The 25872-nt window shown below is 34.9% G+C and overlaps 1 protein-coding gene across 3 annotated transcripts in view; it reads right to left on the bottom strand.

Annotated features, from left to right (window-relative positions):
* WDR72 (WD repeat domain 72) overlaps positions 1-25872 on the bottom strand; it is a 219658-nt gene that overhangs the window by 75830 nt on the left and 117956 nt on the right. For all 3 annotated transcript variants that reach the window (XM_070579987.1, XM_070579998.1, XM_070580009.1), the window contains 4 exons: positions 13647-14464; positions 10913-11004; positions 6850-6929; positions 799-994 (listed from right to left, as the gene is read on the bottom strand). In XM_070579987.1, coding sequence (XP_070436088.1) covers positions 799-994; positions 6850-6929; positions 10913-11004; positions 13647-14464 — 1186 coding nt within the window. The remainder of the gene's footprint in view (positions 1-798; positions 995-6849; positions 6930-10912; positions 11005-13646; positions 14465-25872) is intronic.

Genomic DNA, 25872 nt, shown 5'->3' with positions numbered 1-25872 from the left:
GTTCCAATATAGCAACACTCCTCTGAATCCCAGATAAATAAAGGAAAATCTCTTTTTGAGAGCTAAAAGAGGTACCTGACAATTTTTAACAATCCAGAACATGTAAATTTGTAACACGTTTTCCTGACAAAAATATCCATTTAATCATATTATAAATTAATTTGTTCACCACAAGCTTACTAACAAAGTTGAAATCAAATTTGTACTTAATTTTCTTTTACTGTTTTTAATCTCTATTTTTAAAAGTCACAGCTAACAGGCTGAAAAATCAGATAAAATTTTACAGTAGAAATTTGATTCACTTGGGAGCCATAAACCATAAACATTATCATTACGAAGTTACAATGATAAAATTTGTTATACAATCAAGTGGTCCAACTATAAATAAGCTTATTAGTTGGTACATTTCGTATTCCCAGAAAAGGAAAAAACTGACACATAGCTATTATCAAGGTATCACATGAAAACAAATTTAGGACCCATTATTATCAGGGTATCTTTATAATGTACATCCCATTAAGCTATTACTATTAATCTTGTTTTCATTTTTATTCACTTAACTTTAAAACATTTTTATAAATGACATAAATTTTTGTTCTGGAAAATATGTATTGATTATACTAGAATTTAGAAGTTCTTTAAAAACTCAACAACTATAAAAGGAAATTGATTGCAGAATAGGTCAGAAACAGGCTTGGTTTTTGCAGAAATGATATATTGTGAACTCATATTCTCAACACGTTCTAAGTAGTACAAAAAGTTCTGATGAAAGAGCACGCCAATAAATTTTGCACTTACTTTGGAGAGGCAAAGTGTCCGTAATACACTGTAAATCTAGCTCTTCAGCCCATCCCCCCTTTGGCAGGATCTGTATCATCTCCCAGTTACCATTCTCTGTCATGGACTCTGGTTGACTGTCGATTGGTGCCTTTCTCAATGTCTTCATGTGCTGTTGAACTTCCGCCAAGAGAACAGCTTGTATTGCTTCAGTAACCTGTAAAGTTTTTTTTTTAATGAATTATTTTTAGTACTATTACAAATGCTTGGGGTTTTGCACAAAACCCAAAGCCTGGAATTTTTATTTGAATTGGTTTCAGATATAAATTGCTTTGCTCCATTCCACTAGAATTAGCATCTGAAACAACTGAAATGCAGATACTGAGAATTGGCACTCAAACCACACACTGTTCTTCTTTTGCAAACTCAAGAGATTCTGAAAGGAAAGTTGAAGAATTCCCAATTCTTTCTCCTAAAATATTTTCATTTCCACCAGATGATAAAGAAAATTAATTTGAATATATCATATTGCTCTTAAAGACAAGCTTAGCTCCTCAAACAGTGTCTAGAACTAAAGCACTGTTTAGCTAAAAACACTTGATTTACACTAGGTTTAATACAGAAGGTTAAAGACAAGACTTTTATAATAAATCTCACTAAACTGTATGCATGTGTATGTGATTTTATACCACCTAAAATACCTCAAAGTGTGCCTTCCAATTATTGTACATACCCAGTCAAGGACCTGTATTTGGGTGTGTGGGGAGGATGCTTGTCACAGGGCATCGAATCCAATATTTTCATTTTTAAAATGAAGAATCTGGGACATGACATCCCAAGGTCATAAAGACTTGGTAGACAGGACTTCTGACCCCTGATTCTATGTCCTTTGTAATATATGTCCTCCAGCGAGTCTATATCCTTGTCTCTCAATAAAAAGCCAGTGATGATGTACCTTAGCCTCTTCCTGGCAAGAGATGAGGCAAGGTCCAAGAATAGGACAGAGTTCAAGGAAAGCTAAGAGTCGAATCAGGAAAGGAAGAGAACCACTGATCTAGGTGGACTTGGGGCACCTCCCATTATCCTTCTTTGGCTCATAGTTAAACTTTTCATATAGCCACATCCCAATGTCTTTTCCCCTCAAAAGCCCGCCCTGTGTCAAGACGACTCATATTCCCCAATTGCCACTGTGCCTTCTGCATTATATCCAGTCTACCTATAGGATGCTTAGAGCTAGGGCTTTGGGACAACACCAATCGAGACTGGTGATCTAGAGATGCTGATGCCAAAAACAGAACAGATATTAATCTAAATATTTATCTAGTCTCTTTTATGTGTTGTGACAGCATATGAGACCTTTTGGCTCCAGGAACACTCAGAGAGCTTATGCTTATGTCAGTTGCTCACTGAACTTCTGGGGCAGAAGGAGCTGGGTATCTGACTTTTAAATATAGGAAGCTTTCCAAAAGTTTCAGAGCAGCTTCCTGACCACTGATCATTCACCTGTTCTTGTCCACTGAAATGATTGCTTAGGTTGTGAAAAAAGGATAATGAATGATGTGATTTTACTATTGCATACAATGTCTACTAACATTGTGGTACTGCCTGTCACAACATAGGTACATAATGCTTCTCATGCACATCACGTGAGGAAACACTCAACAATGTGATGGCTATTGAGTACCATGAATCTAACATATAGTTTTATGTATCATGACACTGGTGCATCATGCCTATTAATATCTACTATGTAATGAGATATAGGATATATTAACTATTAGATATGACATTTACTAACATACTACTCTATAGCACAATATAGATGAACCATGCTTATTTATGTATATCATATGATGGGAAAAACTGTACTAATTATTCATGAACAATTTTACATCACTGAACTTATTTCATTTTAGTTTTGTCACACATTTTATTTGATGGCACTGCTTTCAAGATGTGGATGATGTGGTAGAAACAGTTCTGAGTCAGAAATGAGAAGGCTCAAACTTCTGATCCAGCTATGACAGTTACTACAATGTAACCTTTGACAAGTCACGTATTACTCTGGGACTTCATGTCCTCACTTATAAAACAAAGTCTGTGATACTGAGAGAGGCTAGGATGAGAGCTTTCAATCACAGAATCCTGTACGGAACATGCTTCTGTCCATACCTATAAATCAAGAGTACATTAGAGGATGTCCTCAGACCCATCTATGTCCAGACTATGGTATACTCCTCAGAAGGGGCAGTTTGACCATATGCTCCCATGGGATTATGGCTGCCCTCTCACACTGGGATCATTATCACCTCTGAGGAGAACTCACAGTTATGATTTAGGACGTCCTCTATCTCACTGGATATACAACTTGGATCAATATTCTTTCTTAAAAATACACAGAGACTTACGTAATTTAACATTTCTAATTATTAGATTTATATAGCAAGACCACAGTTTTTAACTATTGAATTCTGGAGCTTTTTGACATATTTGTCACTAAAAATGCTATCTCAAGAATAATTACTATGAATATCACTGGAAAACAAGAAGAAGTAGAAATAAGAGAATAAAATATATTAACCATAATGAGTAGGACACTCAGAGCCACAAAACTTAAAAGTGAATACTGAAAGGCATACACCCAATTGGAAACAAACTCAAAATACATACTTTATGCTGTATAGAATCAATACTCAGCACGACTCCAATTCACAGAGAAATTGTACATCATATAAACACATAATACTGTTATCACAGGATCTGGTATACAGTGGGCACTAAATAAATGATAATGGAATAGAAATAGATTTTGTATACTTAAAAAATATAAATTAGGGGCTGGCCCGATGGTGTAGTCGTTAAGTTCATGTGCTCTGCTTCAGTGGCCTGGGGTTTGCAGGTTGGATCCCGGGTGCGGACATACACACTGCACATCAATCATGCTGTGGTGGCATCCCATATATAAAATAGACGAAGATTGCCGCAGATGTTAGCTCAGGGCCAATCTTCCTCATCAAAATATATATACATATATATGTAAATATATATGTGTGTATATATATATATATATAAACTGTGGAAAGCAGAATTTGTTGACAATTTCTGACTAACAACACTTGAGTCTGTCTAGTACATAAATATAGTAGATAAATTTTGTACATTGCTAGTAGGCATAGAATTTTCTGCAACAAAATATAAACTTTTTAGACAATAATTTATATAACTGTGTGACTTTAATAATGATCCAGAATTGAAAGCACTATGGCTATAAAGCTGTCTTCCAAATGCATATAAATAAGTTTCTCTGAAAAGACAGATATGCAAAGTATTACATTCTTATGAGGGAATGTGCAAAGATTCAAAATAAGGTTTACAAATCCACTGGCTGGAAACAGACAGCCAGAAATCTGGGCCATAAAGTTATTATTATAAGTATTACTGTAACCTAGGAAAGCTAAAAATTTTAATGGTTTTCTACTAACACCTTGAAACTGCAAAGTACTACAAAATAACACAGAGAATTATGAAGACTCATAGGAGGCCCCATGTCCTACTTGTGGTTTCCATTTCCAGATTTTCTGCTATAAAAACATTTCCCAACATTCAAGCTCACACTGGTCTTTAATGTTTTTGAAGCATCTCCTAGAAAGGCAACATTTCTCCCTGGAGGCCTGGATGTCATGATTTCACCCACTGTTGATAGATTATAAAATCCCTTAGAGCAGTATCAGAAACATGCAAATTAGCAACTCCAAAACCTTGCTATTGCTTTTCCAGCATCTATTTCTATGTTGGATATGTTTCATGTGTGAAAAGCAAAAGAGACAATCTCCAGACAAACTCATTCACCTGGAAAATAACTCATTCTTACCTCCTCCCTTAAAGGTACCCTCTGCTTCAATTTTTTTTTTAAAGCTAGGCAAATCTTTTTTTTTTTCTTTTTAAAGATTGGCACCTGAGCTAACATCTGTTGCAAATCATTTTCTTTTTCCTTCTTCTCCCAAAAGGCCCCCAATACATAGTTGTATATTCTAGTTGTAGGCCCGTCTGGCTGTGCTATGTGGGACGCTGCCTCAGCATGGCTTGATGAGCTGTGCCATGTTCCCACCCAGGATCTGAACGGGTGAAACCCTGGGCCGCCGAAGCAGAGCACGCGAACTTAACCACTTGGCTGTGGGGCCAGTCCCCCTTCAATTTTTGAAATAGGATTTCCTCTGTTTTACAAAAGCATCCCATTACCACCTATTGCTCCTAAAACACATAAAAAGTAGACTTAAGTTAACACGATTTGACTAAGTGCTTAAATGAACAGCTTTATAAGGAATTAGAAGATTAGTTAATGAAGCATTGAAATGTATACTTGAAAGAGCCTCCATTGTTCCTGAAGGGCCCAGGAATTCTCATTTCCACTTTATACATGAGGAAAATAAATAATCAATAAGTTAAACATCTTCCAGAGTCATTCATCAGGTGAGTGACAGAGATGAGAGGAGAACTTTGAAGCTTAGATTTCCCACAGAGTGAGTAATAAATGCTCTGGTAATACTGGTCCTGCTGCCAGCATTTTACACAAGGTCATAGAATCATAGAACCTTAAAGGTCCATCAGTCCAAAGATGTCCAAACCACATTAAAATTTATTTGAAGGTCAAATGAACAACTACAAATGATCTTTAGTTAAAGCAAATCAGGATAAATGTTCTGTTGAATTCTTTTCCTTATGGATTTTCTTTTCCAGCACTAAGGATATCTTTGGCTACTGGGGGAAAAAAAAATATCGCCTTTAATAAATAGACTCTTTCATTACAGTGATTGCTAATATGCTGGTAAAGTCAACATGTGCTAATGTTTGTCTGATTATCAAGAGGCTTTTTGCATAGGTATTCATTAAATATTTATTGACTGGTTACTGTCACGACTGATTTCCTGGGCATTGGTGAAAGAGGGGTGAGTGAGACAGACAAAGTCCCTGCTCTCAGCAAGCTTCTATAACAGTGAGAAGACAAGATAAGCAAGCAAAAAAGCAAATGGTATAACTTCCATTAAAAGCAAGCACAACAAAGACAATAAAATTGGGTAACGTGCTGGTGACAGGAGGCAAGGGGTGGGGAGGGTGCAGTGATAATACTAGATGGAGCGATTAGGGAATACTCTGAAGTGCTGTTTTGAGCAAAGACTCAGATGATGAATGGAAAAATGAGAATTCTAGCCTGAGAAAAATGTAAAGTCCTAAGTGGAAATGGGTTTATATATTAGGTCAAAGTGGCTAGTAAGAAACAGGGGGAGAATGATGAGTGAAGAGGTTAGGCTAGGAGCAAATCACGTAGAAACTTCCAGGCATGGTTTCAAGAGCCATTCTAACTGTTTATTTGGTTTCATGGTGTCAGCCCCCACAGTTTGTTCTGAGTTATCTTTCTTTGTTTTCCTGTAACCAAGCATAATCATTTGTAATTGGAGTTATTGCTATTCTCATCTTGCAAATTTGACATTTATTAAGCTTATGAAGAAGAATAAAGTTCCAATAAATATTCATCTAATCAATGCAGAGACATTTATCGTACGGTGTACAAAGCTACCCAGTTAGTTTTTAGGACCCCAAAAAAGCCTTAAAAGAGAAAGAAGGATTTAAATTGGGCATTAAGGAAACAGCTCTCTAAATCAGCTCACAGATGAAGTACTTTCAGCATAGAAAAATGATTTCTAATTACACATACTGAATTCCCAAGCCCAGGGACCTTTACATCATGGCACATTTTGAAATCAAATAATAGACAATTCTGCCACAAATTGAAACCTCAAAGGGCAATAAGTTACCTATAATAACACAAACATCCCTTCCTCAGCCCCCTCTAGTCATACCTGCTAACGTGGTGCATCCTTGCATCTGCTATTTTCCACTTTTCCTCTCATTACTAGTCTCTGCATTAGGCCTGTTAAATGAAATGCCTTGGGAGGACATTTTGTGAGGACAGGAGTACCTACTCACTTGTACCCTCAGGAAGAGGGGAGTATGAATGAACCACAGCAGCAAGGAAACCTTCCAATAATTTCAAGACGATGAACTGTATCATACCTGCACAGACTGGTCTCTCCAACAGGAAATTAGCTTCAAAAGTGAAACATCAGCTGTCGGTATATGGGATTCATTCTTACCTAGAAATATATAGAACACATTCATATCTTGAGAGTATTAAAAATGGATGCAACCCAATGGTCCTCAACCCCAGCTGCACATTAGAATCACTTGGGGAGCTTCTTATTTTTTTTCACAAACACCAGTGTCCAGGTTCAATCTTACAGAGATTCTCATTTAATAGGTCGCAGGGTGAGGATGGGGCAGGTATTAATATTTTGTAAAAGTACCTCAGATGATTCTCATGTATAGCCAGAGTCGAGAACCATTAATTAGTTGATATGTATTTCTAACAATTATATAAATACATATTCACATTAAATTAAATTCATCTTTACACTTTAAACCCATCTTTGTACCCTTTTGACAATAGAAGTAACGACTAATATTCCTACCCAAAACAGATCATCAAATTTTACAATTCCTTCCTCATACAAATAGTTCCTGAAATTCTACCTTGCCATAAATCAGTATCTACCACACAGAAATCACATAAAAGACTTTCTTTGATTTGTCCTTACCCAGCTATAGTACTATGATCAATAGGTATAGCACTTATGTTTTAATTTGACTCATTTGGTTATGTATTGTTTCTTTTAAGTTTGCCCTCTTGAAAGTTCTTTTTATCTATTTGCCTTAATGTTAAGTGTGAAATTTTAAGAGTAAGCTAGGGTTTGGTTTATTTAAATTGATCCATAGAGTGTCCAGCAGTTTCCTACACAAAAAAGCACTTAATAAGTACCTTTTCATAAAATGTACATATTATCATCCAAATGAAAAATCGATGAATTAAGGCTTTCTGAAAACTAAAATGTATTATCTAGGTGCCAGATCCCAGGAATGAGATAAGAAAGAATGATGAGGGCTTGCCTGCACTGGAGTGAAAATTACTATAATTGTCTATTTAAATTAACGTATTAATATATGTTTGAAAGCTGGTACCAACTATTTAAATTAGCAGTATTAATGCAATATGCTTGTCATTGAATCACCATTTTATATGTTAATAACTGTGTATATATGTGTATGAATATATGTATATTATACACACACATATAAGAATATATATATATTCACACACATATATCACATTAGTAGTTAAGGGAAATGTGATAGAAGGTATTGGATATAATGTAAACTGAGAATATGAAGGAAATACACATGAAAATTCTGGGTCACTATTAACATCATTATCTTTTCCTGATGGAACACATAACGTGAATTTGCAATGACCAAGATCAGTGCATAAAAATTTAAATATGATAGAGCACTACGATTTTGAAGTCATATTTACCATTTCTTCATGAGCACAGCAGGTAAGAGAAAATCTTCTTTTGATCTCTCTCCTGTTTCCCTCTTTCATTTTGTTGACCTTGTGACTCTACCATCAAAGCTAAGTATTGGCCTCAACTACCTCTACTTACTGGCATCACGGGGTACTTCACAGTGCACTTTAATGTGATGTTAAAATTTTAATATGAGGTAGAAATAAGAGCCAACTTTTCTTGGCAATGTCAGTGAGTTAAAGAATTAATTGCAACTTCAGGGAGAAAGATAAAAAGAAAACATCTCAGCTTTACCAGTATTACTCAGTCACCATTTCTGCTGACAGAAGTGGATATTGGTTCTTGTCAACCCTTTAGAATGAGCAACTCAGAGCATTATTTTATTCTTCGGGCTTTGACTTTATAGAATTAATAGCATGAAGTTAATCCCTCCTTTCCTTTCACCTCCTGTCTTCCAATTATTAAAACACAAAACCATGTTTCCTTAGTACCTAACTGAATTTTAAATGCTATAAATGCCACCTTGAAATACCAGGGACACTATTCAGTAGTAACACTAGTTGCTCAGGCTGCTTTGGTTGGGGCAGCCATAGGAAAAGCTGGGGCCTTTTGGCTCTGGTTAGCTATTCTCTCAGTCTCTGCAGAAACCACTTATAATGTGCCTTTAACTCAAATCCCTTTCTCAGTGTTATAAAAAATGAAAATGAGCATAAATACCCTAATAAGGGCTACTACTAAGGAGAAGGTAGGCAACCCAGACTGGCACCATATGATGGGAACACTACTTGTATCATAAAAGTGAGAAGTGGTTTGACATACTGGCAAGAGCAAGGGATTTGGAATCAGACAGAGCTGGAGTGGAATCCTGGACCCTTGGCTTAATAGCTATTAGACTATGAGTGAGACATCTAACTTCTCTGAGCCTCAATTTTCCTAAGGGTAAAACACAAATAGTTCCTCCTATGTGCAGGGTTGTCTATATATTAATTGAGGTAATATATGTAAAGTCATTAGCATAATTCTTTGAACATACTAGGTACTCAATAATTGGAAGCTATTAATAAACTGTCACTTTAAAATATCTCAAATATTCTTTTCAATAGCCCTGAGAGGGCCCCTATGTACTGTTCTTCAGGTAATCCCAGTGTATTGATCTTCTACTCCATAACTTTGGAGGCAATATGCACAACAAGTCTGGAATCTTATTCTCATTTTACAAATGCAGTAAATTCGGCTTTTAAAGGAGTAAAAGACATGCCCAAAGTTACACAAGGAGTAAGTGGCAGAACTGGATCTTGAACCTCAGCTGTATGTCTCCAAAATTACTGTTCTATTCACTATTCTTCCATTAATCCCAAAGTATTTGCTTAGTTTCTTGAAGGCATTTTCCTAGCAACTGGGAAAATAGCAGTGAATAAAATTGTCCTAAAAAAATAACCCCTATGGAGCTTAGATTTTAGTAGCAGGAAGTAGACGGCAAATGAAAAAACAATATATAGTATGTCGGAGAGTGAAAAGGATTATGGAAACACTAAAACAGGGAAAGAGGTAGGGTGTGCTTGGGAGAAGAGAGGGCACCTCACTGATAAAATGGCTTTTGAGCAAGAATTGAAGGATGTAGGGTGGGGGTGGGGGGAGCAGCAGGTTGGCCTCTGTGGAATCTGGGAAAAAAGCACTCCAGGCAGAGGCAACAGACAGTGCAAAGGCCCTAAGATGTACCTGTCATGTTTGGGTAAGAGTAAAAGGCCAGTACGGCTAGAACTCCAGGAGCACGGGTAAGCACAAAGAGATGAGGTCAGATTGGGGGGGAGGGGGCGGGGGCGGTGTGATGACACAGGCAGATCAGCCAGGTGAGCTCTCCTAAGGACTGTAGCTTTTATTCAGAGTGAAACAGAAGCCGCTGAAAGGTTTTAGGCAGAAGCATGAGGTTTTGACATAGTTTTGAATAGATCACTCTAGCTGCGTGGTTGAGAATAGAGTGTAGGAACAAAGAATAGGAGCAGACAGGTGGTTAGGAGACTTCTGTCATCATCCAGGCAAGAGGCGATGAAGGGTCACACCATGGGTGGTCGTGTAGGTGGGGAGAAGCAGTCAGAATCTGGGATATATTCTGAAGGTAGAACCAATATGATTACTAAAAGATTGGATGTGGGGTATGAGAGAAAGGGTAAAGTCAAAATGACACCAAAGTTCTTGGCCTGAACAACTAGAAGGATAGAATTGCCATTTACTGAGATGTCAAAGATTTGGAGAAGCTGGTTTTGGGGATGAAGTAGCCATTTGGCATCAAAAGAAAACCTAAACACTCAGAACAATTCAAGGACCACTATATAAACTTCTGAAATAGCTCTAAAATTCTATAATCACTTATTTGGTGTTAAAGATATTAATATACTTCTCCATAAATCACATGTGACCTTAAACATCCAAATATTTCCTTTGCTGAAAAGTTTCAGACTTTCAGGCATTTCAAAGATCATTTGATGAAATCCATCACATTATGTGTCTTACAAGATGTTATTTAATAAACAAATTTCATATATATTTCAAATATATGCAGAAAGCAAAACTATAACCATGTGAAATGAAAACTAAATCAAATAATAAATACACACACTGCTCGTTCTAAACTGTAGAGTGCTATCCAGTTATAGAAAGACTAGTTATTTTATTTTATAGAAGAAAAATAAATCAGACTATATCTGTGGTTCCTTTACCATTACGTAAGTAACCATGGAAGCTTGAAATCTTCAAAACATCATTCCCAGGACTTTTCATCTTGTTATGCACAGAGTCCATTTTGAAAGAACTGTTGAAAAAAAGATTTAAAGGATATTATTAAATATGTCTGAAAAATATTCTGAGAAATAAATTGAAGATATGGGTGCATGACCACTTTAACAAATTTGGGAATTGAACACCTCACTTTTTGAATTTCTTCCATATTAACGTCTTTGGTGAGTCTTATTTCCCCACTTTGCTCCTGCCTAGAACTTAACCCCAATTGAATTGTGAATCTTAGTTTACCAGAATTGTCTCGTGATCCAGTTTTACAGGAGAGGCCTTGTTACTTTAGGTCATGTGATCTGTGGCTAATGCAATAAATTCTGGAATCCTAATATGTTGACATCTGCCAAAGAATTCTCACCAGGTACTGTCAAGACCTGATGGAGGCAGGCTTACCCTAGTCCATTGATTCATAGGAACTTTCCAGTTCTCATAGGCAGATGGCTCTTTCCTTAAAATTCAGTTACATCATGCACCCAGTTATTAAGCATACCAGGATTTCTCAACCTTTACAACCACAGTGAAATGTTACTGAAATTGTCAAATTTGTTAGAAGGGTTTGGTGTGACAAATCCAATACACATTATTTTGATTTCCTGAAAAATGACCTGCAGTTTCTGACAGCAGATTGAATCTAAAGTGACTGATGTAGGGAAGCAGTCTCTAATTCTGACACCTTCATTCAAAAATTTGTTTTAATGAAGAATTCTGTAAAGAATTAACTAATGTGTGGCAACGATTTTAAGGCCATTTCATGGAAGGCATGCTGAAAGTCCATAATCTCCTGTAAAGGGCACCAGACACACCCTCGACCTCCTGTACTCCACATCAGGAACAAAGTCAGAATAAAAACTGGAAAACAATACTAAGTCCCTTATCTACTCTGTGGGATCATGATTAGGCGGACAAATAAAATTGGTTAGTAGTCCAAGGTTTTAAGAATTTGAAGAAATCTTAGTGATCACCTATCTCACCCACCTCATTCTGTAAATGAGGACAGTGTGGGCCAGAAGGCTAAGTGACTGCTCCACAGCCACATGACCAGTTAAACAGCAAAACTGGATTCACTCTCAGATTTTTTAGGCTCCAGGCTGCCTTCATTTTTTTTTTTTTTTTTTTTACCATAGTTTAGGTGCTCTGTAATTTTCTTAGCAATAGAAAGAAAAGAAAGAGAAGTCTATCTGAAATTAAAAATATATACATCTAGCTAGGCACTCAAAATGAATGAAAGAAAAGAAAATAGAGGAAAAGTAAGTATACGAATCACAGAGATCCACCAGTCTCTGTTTCTCACTATTAGGGCCACCAAACATAAAATAGAAAACTCTGTAGCATAGAAGCATTATAATGGAAGGAAACATTACACTGAATCCTATGTAATCCATATGGACTTGCTGCCAGATTGTAGGCTCACTGAGGGAAGGAACTGTGTCTATTTACTGTTCCTGGCACAGGTATTTGTTGAACTGAGCTCTTGTCAATGAACAGAAATGTCAAGGACTGTTTAGCACCATGTAGTGGGCAGTTCAAACAGTATCTCTTCCATAAAGGCTTTCTGATGGTTTCATCTCACACTAATTATTCTCTTTACACTGACCACCTGTAATACTTATCTATCCTATGAATGTTTTTCCTTGTTCCTTTACCCTGCTTCAGAGTTTCCTACTTATTTCACGTGCATTATCTTTATCATTTGAATGAGTTCCTACCCAAAGGAGAGATTTATTTATATTTCCTCTGTAGGCTAGTGTTAAGGCCAGTAAGGATTTGGTGCATTGAATTCAATCCTCTAACATCAGACTATGGAAAACCACGTTGAATTTTAGCAGTGGGAGAGGGTAAACATCCAGAGTCAAGGTTAGTAATTAATTAGGCTCTAGAATAAGCCTTGAATCAGCATCTAGGGAACTGAACGAATCTTGAGGTTGATACTTTCTCTTCATAAGCCTCAATATCCTCATCTATACAATGAGCAAAATAATAGTACCTGTATCCCAGCTTTGCTGTGCATATGAAATGAAATCATGTATGTAAAGAGCTTATATGGTGACTAGTAGACATTAAACATTCAAAAAAATAGTTATTATTACTGAACTGTAGTTTCTAGAAATGAATTACTGATAGTCTCTTCTATTTTAATACGCCAGGGTACAAATTAAATAGTGGAATTTGAGGTGTAAAATCTTCAAACATTTCCTTTCCTGATGATATATGAAATACATCATAGGCATTTACCTAAATGTTCTTTGTTCCTACTTAATTCACAGCAAGGCTAACGGATTTTAAGGTGTGCACAAATCTATCTATCTATCGAATCATTCAGCATCCATCAGTATGATTTCCCTGGCACATATTATGAGAGCAAAGGATTTGTTGTTTTGTTGAATGCAACAAATTTTGAAGTTTTTTTGAATGAATAAATTTTAAAACATATAGATTTATTGTCTAAATTATCTTCTAATACCAAAGAATTAAAAGGTAGATTTTCTTAAATATGTTTTGAGCCGAAGGAATTCTTGCATATTTACTCTTTATGAGAAGAAAGGAAGGAAAGAAGGAAAGGAGAGAGGGAGGGAAGAAGGCTAGAGAGCTGAATATTGCAAATAATGATAACATTTTTAAAGTCTAGAATAATAATAGTCAAAATTTCTAGGCATGTCTTACCTGTCAATTCCACATGCCAATTCTAAAGGCATGTTAACTAACTTATTAACTAAAAATATTCTGCTCAATAAATAAACTATAGTTTTTGACTCTTGCAAAGAATCACAATCATTTTCCAGTCCTCTCTGCATCCCAGTCTGATTTGGAAGAGTGGATGTGTATTTATTTGACAAGTCCAAAACTTTACTGGAAAACAAATTTACTTTTGAATAGTCTTTTTTCATTTCAGCATTGCATACATCCCAACCTGGCAGCATCAATGAGAAGTGATCTTCACTTGAAGCAAGTCCTAAAGAAACGGGACCCTGAAGCTTTAAAATATTGAGATGCTTAATGCAGAGATTATCTAATTCTTTATCCACGCCCCATGGTAAAAGGCAAGAGAGAAGCAATTTAGCTGTGTCTATTGTGAGGTTGGCATCGACTTTTCTCGATGGCTTAGGGTGCATCTTTTTGGAGCACTTCATTTTCTTTTGCCTTTTAATGCCATCATTTTCTTCTAAGAATTTGATGGTATTATCTCCTTGGGTTGGGCTTTCACTAACAGGCTTGGCTTGTGCCTCCGCTGGGAGAGGACCACAGGCAGTTTTATTTCTTTTCAGCGTCAATGTTTTCTTCTCGACTGTGCTTTTGGCTCTTCTCAGAATCTCACTACCATAAAACGAATTGGAAGGGTCAACATCACAGACTGGAGTTGGCAACAAAAGTTCAACAAGGTTTTCCAGATCAAATAAAAGGATATGAAAGCCAGTGCTACTCCATTTTGTTTTCACAGGCAAGACATTAAAAGGTCCTGAGAAACACTTGGCATCAGCAACCTAAGTGAGATAAAAAAAGTTATGTGTCAAAGTTCTTATTTTTTAAGTGGTTTTATTATAGTTTCCATGATATTAAAATGGCATAAAAAGGAAATATTAAGTAACAGTACAACTAAAGGCAAGTCATTTCAATTTTTTTGTCTTAGCTGTAAAAATTCCCCTCTAGGGGCCGGCCTGGGGGCACAGTGGTTAAGTTCACATGTTCTGCTTCTCAATGGCCCAGGGTTCACCGGTTCAGATCCCCGGTGCGGACATGGCACTGCTTGGCACGCCATGCTGTGGTAGGCGTCCCACATATAAAGTAGAGGAAGATGGGCACGAATGTTAGCTCAGGGCCAGGCTTCCTCAGCAAAAAAGAGGAGGACTGGCAGTAGTTAGCTCAGGACTAATCTTCCTCAAAAAAAGAAAAAATAAATAAATAAAATAAATAAATAAAAATTCCCCTCTAAATTAAACATTCTACATTCTAAGATTCTTTGAAAACTTTTTTTCCTTTCTAAAACTTATTTTTCTCTAAAAAATTATGAATTAGGCCTGTGGAGTAAGACAGCATCAGATTAACGTCCTTTAATACACACTTTCACTTCTTCCTATCAATATAATACTGAAGACATACAACAGGGAAAAAGTGGGTTTGAACACTAAAGAGAACAGTTAGAACATCTACAAGAATTTAGGAAGTCTTTTACTAAAAATGGTCTCTCCAAATGTGTTAAAATTTTAAATAATTGGAAGTAACCTAAATGTTAAACAATATCAAATTGCTTTTTTTTTAAGGCTCACCTTGTGGACTTGCATTATTCTTTCTCTGCCTAAAATGAGTTTGCCCTAAATACTAGCATAGTGGGCCCCTATATTTCAGTTATGTTCCTTCTCACATATAAAGCCTTCCTTGAGTACCTAATCCCTCATACCAACCCATTACTCTCCATCCTCTTTCCTGCCTTTTTTTCTTCTTCGTACTTATGATTACCTTATATTATATGAAATATTTGTTTACTGTATATTTTCCCCAATAGCATTCAAACTTCACCTTTGCAGGAGTTTTATGTATTACTTTGGTCCTAAGGCCTTTAAGATGATGCAGCATTATTAAGAGGCTCAATAAATATTTCTTGAATGAGCTTATCATATTTATACAACAGAATACCACTGAAATTTTTTTTGAGGAAGATTAGCCCTGAGCTAACATCTGCTGCCAATCCTCCTCTTTTTGCTGAGGAAGACTGGCCCTCAGCTAACATTCGTGCCCATCTTCCTCTATTTTATGTAGGATGCCTGCCACAGCATGGCTTGACAAGCAGTGCATAGGTCCGCACCCAGGATCCCAACTGGCAAACGCTGGGCCTCCAAAGCGAAACGTGTGAACTTAACCGCTGCACCACCGGGCCAGCTTCTCAAATATTTTTAAATGATGGTGTAAAACTATATTTATTGGGAAAAGAAGTGTTCTATTAGGCAGGAAAAATAATCCCCTTTTTGTAAAACTATATGTGTGTGAATATATAGATATTTCTACATATTGATATATACATATATACACATAAGCACAAATATATGTATATAAATATATAGTTAATATATAATATAAGCACATATATTATACATAGTCAATACATATATAGTCAATATAAATATATGTGTGTGTACATACATCTGTTATATATATAGTCACAAAGAATATGCAACAAAATGTTAAAAACAGTTAATTGAGAAGAGGGGATTAAAATGATCTTTATACTTTAGGGGCTTTTGGTTTTTTTATTTAGTCTTTTGGAATTTTTTGCAGTGATGATCTATTTAATTTACAATCATAGAAAGAGAAAATTTTAAAAAACAACCATAAATAATTTCTAAAAGTAAAAAGACAAAATGGGGACAAACCTAAAAAACACATTTTTCCACCAATAAGATAGTAGAAGGGTTAGTATAATTATTAACAAATAATTTCTGAAAACCAAAAATAGTACTATACAGACTGAAACATGGGCAAATAGCATCAACAGCAATTCACAAAGAATAATATTCAAATTAAAATATTGATTACCACCAGTAGTAATTAAGAAGTGAAATTAAGATAATACTATTCATTACCTATTAATTTAGCAAAAAGAGTTTCTTACATTAATTTATTTAATGTTTAATACATACAAAATAATATATAAATCATACATTTAGTCTTTGTAAGATTATCAGTGTTGTAGACCAAGAAACATGGACATAACTATACAGTATCATTATCCATAAGTGCTCCAAACTAGAAACAACCTAAATGTCCATCTATAGTGGAATGGATAGACATTGTGATGTATCCATGCAATGGAAAAATATGCAACAATGTAAATGAAAGAACTATAGACATTCAAAAACATGTATAAAATGTATGACTCTACCAACATAATGTTGACCAAAGAAGCTGGACACAAAGGAATTAACTGTCTGCCTTATCTATAAGGATACTGGTTACCTTTGGAGGACATAATTTCTGGGGTGCTGAATATTTTACTACTTAATCTATGTAGTGATTATGCAGGTGTGTGCTTTGTGACAGTTCACTGAGCTGTATATTTTTGTCCTGTGTTCTGGTTTTTTTTTTCCTATAGGTGTTACATATTTCATAGTAAATAAATAATGTAAATGAAAAGTTAAAGGAATATTAACCAAGTGTCCCCATCCAGGTTAGAAAATAGAACCTGTCCTGATTCTATACCCCTGCCTACTGTCAGAGGTAACCAATATTGGAATTTCATGTTCATGATTTCTTTGCTTAGGTTAAATATATACTCCTAATAGACCTATTTAATTTTGCATGTTTTTTTATTTTCATATAAATATTAATTGTGCTATTTATAATTTTCCCTGATTTACTTATGCTGAATTTGACTTTTGCAAAATTCATGGTGATGATTATAGTTGTATGTGGTTCTTTCATTTTCACTGCTTAAAGTATTACATTCAATGATAACTATAGCTTATTTATCCATTGCTTTTAAGTCGATATGTAAATTATTTTCAAGATTTACTATTACAAAAAGAAAAAGTTTACAGTGAATATTCTTTGGGTAAAGACTTTTGGTGCACATTTTCAAAAGTTTCTAGAGTAACATTGATAATTCACAGAATATGCACATCTTCAACTCTATGAGACTATTTCAAGTTTTTTCCTCAAATGATTGTACCAATTTATAAATCTCATAGCATTGTATAAAGAGTTTCCATGTTCCACATCCTTATTAACACAGGATCTCATTTTTGTCAATATGAAGAATATAAGTTGGTATCCCTTGTAGTTTTAATTTTCATTTCTTTATTACCATTAATTGAATATTATTGCAATATTTCATTGGCCTTTTATGTTTGTTCTATAAAATGCCTACCTATGGTTTTTATAAACTTTCTATTCGTGCTTTTCTTATTGATTTTTAGGCTTATGTATTTATTCTGGAAGTAATATTTTGTTGGTTATGTGGTCCAAATATCTTCCATTTGTGGCTTGTCTTTTCACTATTTTTATTAGTCTTTTCTGAAGAACATAGAATTCCTATTTTTAAACTGTCAAATTTAAGAAACATTTACTTTAAAGATTATACCTTTTGAGTCTTCTTTAAAAAGAAAAATGAAAACTTTCCCTATCTAGAGGAAATAAAAATTTTTATCTATACTTTTTCTAAAATTTAAAGTTCCACACAAGTTTTTAATTCTTTAATACTTTTTCATTTTCATGTTTGGTTTGCAATAGGGAATAATTGTCATTTTTCTAATGTCGATATCCAAATGTTCCATCATCATTTGTGAATTTGTCCTTTTCTCACTGATCTGTTACCTAGGACATTAATCAATTTATCTATGGCTGTACAATACTCCATTGTTTAATAGCTTTACAAAAAGACAAAATCTGGTTGGTAGTTTCTCGTATCCTGTTCTTCCTATGGTCTTTTACTCTTCTATATAAATGTGTGGATGTTCCTAGAGTTCCAGATTATATCTCCCACTTATTTAGACCCTGGTTAATTTCTTTTGATAGCTTTGTAGTTGTTCAAAAGATTGTTTATATGATTTGCTTATCAATTTTTAATCTTTCTGTAGCATCTATAACTATGGGTCCTTTTCATTTCTGGTATTATTTTGGTTGCTTTTGTTTTTTTCTTGCTAGAGGTTTGTCAATTTTTATATTCTTTTCAAAGAATCAAATTTTGACTTTGCAGATCCTCTCAATGGAACAACGTTTTTCTTGGAGGATGGTTTCACTGAGTATACTATTTTAACTTGACTTATTTTCTCACAGCATTTTTGAAGGCATTATTCTGTGGTCTTCTGGCTTGCTTTGAAGTGGTTGAGATGTCAGCAGGTAGTCTGCCACTCCACTTGTCTTTTCCACTGCTTTTTAGATCTTTTTATCTTTAATGTTCTGCTTAGAATTGTAGAGTCACCACAATTCTTCTAGGTGTGGGTGTTTTCCACTAAGCCTACATCATATCTGAGTATTCCTATATTTCATTAATTTTGTGGCATTCTCAGACTTATCTCTCTATTTTCTCTCCCTATTCTATTATTCCCTTCTGCAACCCTGATTAGCTATTTGTCAGACAGTCTATCCCGTTTCAAGATTTTCATGTCTTTGTCTCTCTGTGCCACATGCTGGGCAATCATTTCAGAATTTTTCTTTTAGTTTGCCAATTTTCTTCTCACCTGTCTTTACTTTGCCATTTAACTTACCCATTGAGTTTCTAATTTTTGATTTTTACATTTTTTCATTTCCAGAAGTACTATTTGGTCCCTTTAAAAAACAAATTGGTCACTTTTATAGCCAGTTACTTCTTACTCATATTTTTAAACCCTTCTTTTATTTTTTAAAGACTCTTATTTTGTGTGCTATGTCTGTAATTCCAATTTTTAAAATCTTCATGAGTATGACTCTGTTTTTTGATTTTGCTGATGCTCTCCTGTTTCCTTATATGTTTTGCAATTCTGTGTGTGTGTGTGTGTGTGCATGTGTGAAACGTTATTGGTGAGGATCCTTTGAGACATGGGTTGAAGATGCATACTTCAGGAGAGGATTTGTGTTTGCGACTGCCAGGTACCCAGGGGTACTACAAACAGGGCCCTCTTTAAACAAAAATTTCAGTGTAAGAGTTTTTCATTCTTTGCTGGTAGTGTGAATTCTGAACCTTAACCTGTGTGAAGTCTGGATTATGGTTATTACTTCTCAGGTAAAACTACTTTCCCCCATCCATCAAGGGTTAAAGCCAACAAACACAAATGTCTTTATTATCTCCTTTTGTGGAATATATCCATCACCTAGGTTCACTTTTTCACTGCATATGTAGCTCTTAGAGGATAATGGATTTATGCAGTGATCTCCAACCCAACTTCCCATCAATGCACTGGACATGGACATTCTCTCTAATCATCTGTGTAGCAGTTACAAGTAAAACTGAGTGAACTCAGGGCTTAGCAAATGCTCTTTCAGCTTTCTTCCCACCTGTCTGGATTTGTGCTCTCATTTAGATTTTTATCTCTAACACTTTCTTTTTAACTCAGATATGTATTATTTTTAGGGGTGCATTTTAAAATATCTTCTCCACTACTTTTAGAGACTCGAGCAGAACTGATGCTTAAACTATTCACTCACAAAGAGATAGAAAATTGGGTTTGTAAAGAGCATTAAAAATTAAAATATTCAGTTTTGATAACAAAGAGAGAAAATAGGCACTCTCTTACACTGCATGATGGGTATAAACTGGTACCCTTTTTATGGAAGGAAGTTGGCAAAATATATCAACAACCTTAAAATATTATATACCCTTGGATGGAGAAATTCTTTTAAAAATAATTTATCCTAAGGGTAAAATTACAAAGATGCACACAATTATATGAAAAAGAATGTTCATTATAGAATTTTGTATATGAATAAGCTGAAAACAACTTACATGTTCCATGATATAGATTTGGCTAAATATATGATAGTATATGCACACATTAAAACACTAAGCAGATATTAAAAAGAGTTCTTTGTAAAATATATAATGCCATGGCAAGAAATTCTCATATACTGCTGATGGAAAACACCTAGAGTTAAAAAGTACAATTCCATCTTTTACAAAATTGCAGTGATTTCTTAATATCTCATATGATTATATCTATTTTTAAAATAAGTTATACAAAAACCTATACTTTACCATGCTAAACAAAAGTTCTTTTAAAAAAGTAATCAAAATTGCCAAAGAAATTGTCAATAATAGATATGGCTATCTGTTTTTCACATGTACCTCCAAAACAAAAGTACAATAATCAGATTAAACTTAGAAGCATAACAAAAAAATTACAAGACAAATAATCAAAGACTAATATTTTAGATATACAAAGAACTCAAAAAATTAATTAGTAAAATACTCATGACTCAAGAGATAAAATAAGCAAAGGAGATTAAAAACACAACAGAGGGGAACAGTTTTTAAATCATTTGCCTCTGTAAAAAAAAAGTGTAAAATTTTATATACTATACTGGTTTTGATCACTTAAATTAGCGAAAATTTTTGCAAATTTAATAACAAACAAAAAGTAGAGTATCCCACCTGTTGAGCACTCATTTCAACCTGGACTCTGAAAAGATCTAGATGGCCAAAACCTTTTTCAAAAACATTGTGGCAATATAGATCAAGAATCTTAAAAATATTCAGTATCCTCTCCTCTAATTTAGATGTTATCTCTTGTTTTGGAGGTCACCGTTCCCAGTTCCTTCCTTTGGACTTATCCCTGGTTTTCATTCACTCAGCATTCATTCAAGAGGTCCCTGCTGAGGGCCTACTAAGTAGAACACAGTGTGAGCAGCTGTCCACACAACGCAGAACAAGACCCAGCACCTGCATGGATGCAGCTCACCCTCTTTACACACAGAGGGGAGAGAGACAGTGCCAAGCAATAACCACATCTTTTGGATGAGGGCAGAGAAAGGGCAAATATAGGAAACTATAAACGTATGAAGCAGGTACCTCACATCCAGCCTTGAGGACACAAGAAAGGGCCTAAGCAGAAGTGACCACAGAGGGGCTGGCCTGGTAGTGTAGCCGTTAAGTTCATGCACTCCGCTTCAGCAGCCCAGGGTTCACCAGTTTGGATCCCAGGTGCAGACCTACTCATCACTTATCAAGCTGCGCTGTGGCAGGCGTCCCACGTATAAAGTAGAGGAAGATGGGCACAGACGTTAGCTCAGGGCCAATCTTCCTCAGCAAAAAGAGAAAGATTGGCAATAGATGTTAGCTCAGGGCTAATCTTCCTCAAAAAAAAAGTGACAAAAGAGATATGAAAGATTAAGGAGAAATGAACGAAAGAAAAGTGGGAGGCCAAGTATTCTAAGCAAAGGGAAGAGCATGAGAAGACCCTGGAGTGATGGCTGGAAGAGGGGTGAGAAGGTATGTAGATAGCATGTAGTGTAAAAATTTCAGCACGGCTAGAGAGTAGAATACGGGAATGTAGAATGAGCCAGACAGGACAGGAGGCAGATTACATTAAAGCCTTGCTAACTGCTGAGTTTCAGATTTATACTAAGTGCATTTATGACCCTTGAAGTGGTATTTAAGCAAGGAAGTCACCCAGTCACAAACTATTGCCATGGTTTTTTCTGAATTACCAGTTAATCAAGCAGGCTGAAGGCAGGGTTCTGCCCTCCTATGCACTTCTGCATCCTCAAAGCTATAATCTTCTCTGGCCACAGCATCTAGACCTCCTTAATTACTGGGCCAATCAAAATGATGGCAATGATTCTGGCAATATGACACACTCCCTAGTCTGGTCTCATCTTCTTATTTTGTGATCCACACAGCCACAATAGGCCCATTTCACTGCTGTAAACAAAAGTCCTAAATTTCTGTCCCTAAATATGATCACCTTAAGGCTCAGGAGCAACTGGATGCTTTACAGTATTTTCAAATCATAAATGTTATTCCAAATTTATTTAACATACAACAAATTTCATTTCTATTTGGAAACAAGTCCATTAGATTATATTTTAATAATCCAAGTCAATTGTTATATTTTAACGTCCTAAAATGATTAAATATTATAATTCTAGCCTGTCATTATTGTTTGAAATTTTTTAAATCTTTTAAGAAATAATGAGTATATTTTAAGTCACCAAAGGACTTTAAAAACAGTATTTACCATTATTTTGGATATAAGTAACATAGAATGACAATAAATGCCTATAATAGTAATTCCTGAGTTTTCACATATTATAGATTGGGCATACATGATATACTTAGTAATGTTTAGAAAAGGCTATAGTTAATCTTAACCTTATTTATATTTATACATTATCTAGATACAATATATTCCTCAGACAAGAATTCTATTAAAAGTAGCCTGCTAAATCATGACTGATATCCTGCAAAAATATGAATATACTTAGATTACTTTTAGGATGATAGAGTATATCTAAACCATCATTATAATAGAAGTGTTTTAGAAACATTCATCATTTTGATTACAATAAAAAAGTCTAGAATAAGTACTTAAACACAAAAAGTATTTCCTTCAATCTACGTCACTGCAAAAATGTGAAAGCTAAAGATAAATTTTAAGTTAGTAGTTCACATGTTGTTGAGAGAATGCTCTCTGATTGCCTGACAGATAATTCCCCAAAATGTCCTGTCCGGGCTTTGCACACATAGACAAGGTGCTGGTGTTTCCCCAACATCACATCACTGTTAGTCCTACTCTCTGAAGTTCCAGGTTGAGGCAAGAGAGGAGATGCTGTTTACAATCAGGACAGCAAGAGGGTATTGCTGAAGGATGATGTCCATTCCAGCCCCCTTATTTTCGGTAAGGCTGGGGAGAAAATGGTACCGATACACCTACATGTGAATGCCGTAAACAGCAGGTGGGGAATAAGAAGAGGCACACAGAGCAGAGCTCTATGTCTGAAGTACGCAGACTTTGGGAAAAGCTACTGAGTCAGAAAGTCTGCAAGTAGAATCCCAGATGGCCAGCGGGCCGAAATCATTCCTCTAGTGCTGGCAAGATCCCAGACTGAATGACAAGTGAAACTGAAGTCAACAACACAAAATTCAAACTTGCAACAACCCAATATACATATAAAAGGGAAACCCAAAAAGACTCCAAAGTTTAGAGGAAAAACTGTAATAGGTATGAAGTATAAGTCGAACACCTTTATGAAAAAGAAGTCTATTCATTTATTTTTTTTTCCTTCATCCTCCTGTGTTCAGCTTGTGCCTTTTCCTTTTTCATCTGATTCAGAAAGACAAAATGATTAAACAAGACAGGTTTTACCCCCTGCCTTTGAAGGTGGAAACGCATTGTCTAACAATATGTTCTGATAAATCTTCTCTCTGAAAACATATTGGATCCCCCACTGTGTTTGTTGTAAAAGGATTTCACTGCCCAACCTACCACAACCACAAAATACATTTGGTAAAACTGATGCTTAAAACTATCTTCATCTTCTCACTTTTGTGAATTTGTGCAATAATACCTAATACAAATATTTAAATACTAAGTAAGAAAACATATAAATGAAAGCTGCAAAAATATTTTAGACATTTTGTCATGACAGAGCAAGAAGAATTTAAAAATTACCTAATTGGACGCTTTCCCCTTAAACTAAGGGAAAATGAGGAACAGAGAAGTAGAGTGACTTGTTCAAAGTTACTCATTTGGTAAATAGCCAAGTCAGGATTCCCAAGTCTATTTTTTCTGACTATTCTTCAGATGACATTATCTACTTAAATTTTTCAAAGAATAGAATAATGTTTCCTATTTATCATTTCTAAGATATACAAGGGATCCTCATCAGCTAAGGATTTATTTTATGAAATGTCATATTCACTGAGATGTATAAGGAAGAAAAAGTCATCATTAAGTGAAAATATTCACAATCAACTGATCATTTATAAAATTAGTACCCAAACACTCCTCTCTTTCTAACATAAAGGCCCATCTCCATCCATTTGTCAGCCTCTGAATGATTATTAGATAATGCGATCCAATTGCAAAGTAGATAGCAAATACTGTTAAAGATGCAGGATTATACTAAATCCGGACAGTGATGTCACACCTGACTCACACCCAATGCCACTGACAAATAAGGATCCAGCAGAGGACACCAGTTAAGGACTGAAGAAGAGAAAATTAATCCAGATCCTTCAAATGACACATCTTTTAATATAAAGTGTATAAGAGAAGCTTGTTGATTGAAAACTTGAATATCATTTAAATACTTTTCTAAAGTAATTCTTTATTATTATTATGAAGTTATATTATGAAATAATATTATTTCAAAATAATTATTTCAAAATAATTTATTATGAAATAAAATGTCACATATTGTGAACCATACAATTTAATTAGCAAAATATACAAAATAAAGCACATGATTCATTCTACAGTCATATAAAGCATTAGTACATAATTCCAATCATAATCTAAATTTTGCTAAATATAAAATGTTACATTACTTTGATAATTTAAATTCCATTTTTAAGTTAAAAATAATTTTTTTTAATCCTTTAACAGCTAACTCATCAGTTTAACCTGTCCTCTCTAACGCCTCTGACCAGTGGTGGACCATCTTTTACTTTCTGTATTCTGATCACAGGAACTAAGATAGCTGCTTTTCAATAATCTCACCTCTTTTTGTTCTCAACCTTCTTTTTCCAGGTGTGCTTATAACTTTCACCACATGTTTTAATAACATGCAAGAATTGAGGAACTCGTCATGTAAAATATAAGAAAACAAAGTTTAGTAATCTGAAAGACCCTATGGTGATGAGTCATTCTAAAAACTAATGGCTAACTAGGTATGGATGAAGCCACTGAAACAGATTGGAAAATAATCATAAAAATATACAAACATTCTGCACTCTGAAACCTCTGAAAATTTCTAAATTCTTTCTATTCTTTAAATAAACAAAGACTGGAAGTCACAGTTGATGCGTTACAAGTGTAGTTCACGCAAGGAAAAAAGATTAGTAGCAAATATATCTATACTCAAGGAAAAGTAGCCACATCGAAAGATTTATGACAATGGGAATTTTTCAAATAAGGGATGGCGCAGATGATGGGGGAAACGTGATATCTATGTATTGGACGCTATCACTTTCTCTATGGATTTTCCTTTTCTGGACATTTTATATAAACGGAATCATTCAATATGTGCACTTTTGCATCTGGCTTCTTTCACTTAAGCAAAATGTTTTGCGATTCATTCATATTGTAGTATGTATCAATATTAGATTCTTTTTTATTGCTGCATCCCTATTAGTTTTGTACTGGACAAATGATCTTATAATTGAAGAGAAATAAAAATGTTTTAACATGTTGATCTGAGATCTTTATGCTGATGAAAACATTTCCTTTGCACAACATTTCTTTCCTTCCACATTTTCACCATT

The sequence above is a fragment of the Equus przewalskii genome, chromosome 1 (assembly GCF_037783145.1).
Source record: "Equus przewalskii isolate Varuska chromosome 1, EquPr2, whole genome shotgun sequence".
Classification (NCBI taxonomy): Eukaryota; Metazoa; Chordata; class Mammalia; order Perissodactyla; family Equidae; genus Equus; species Equus przewalskii.
This window is presented reverse-complemented; position numbering and strand designations above follow the sequence as displayed.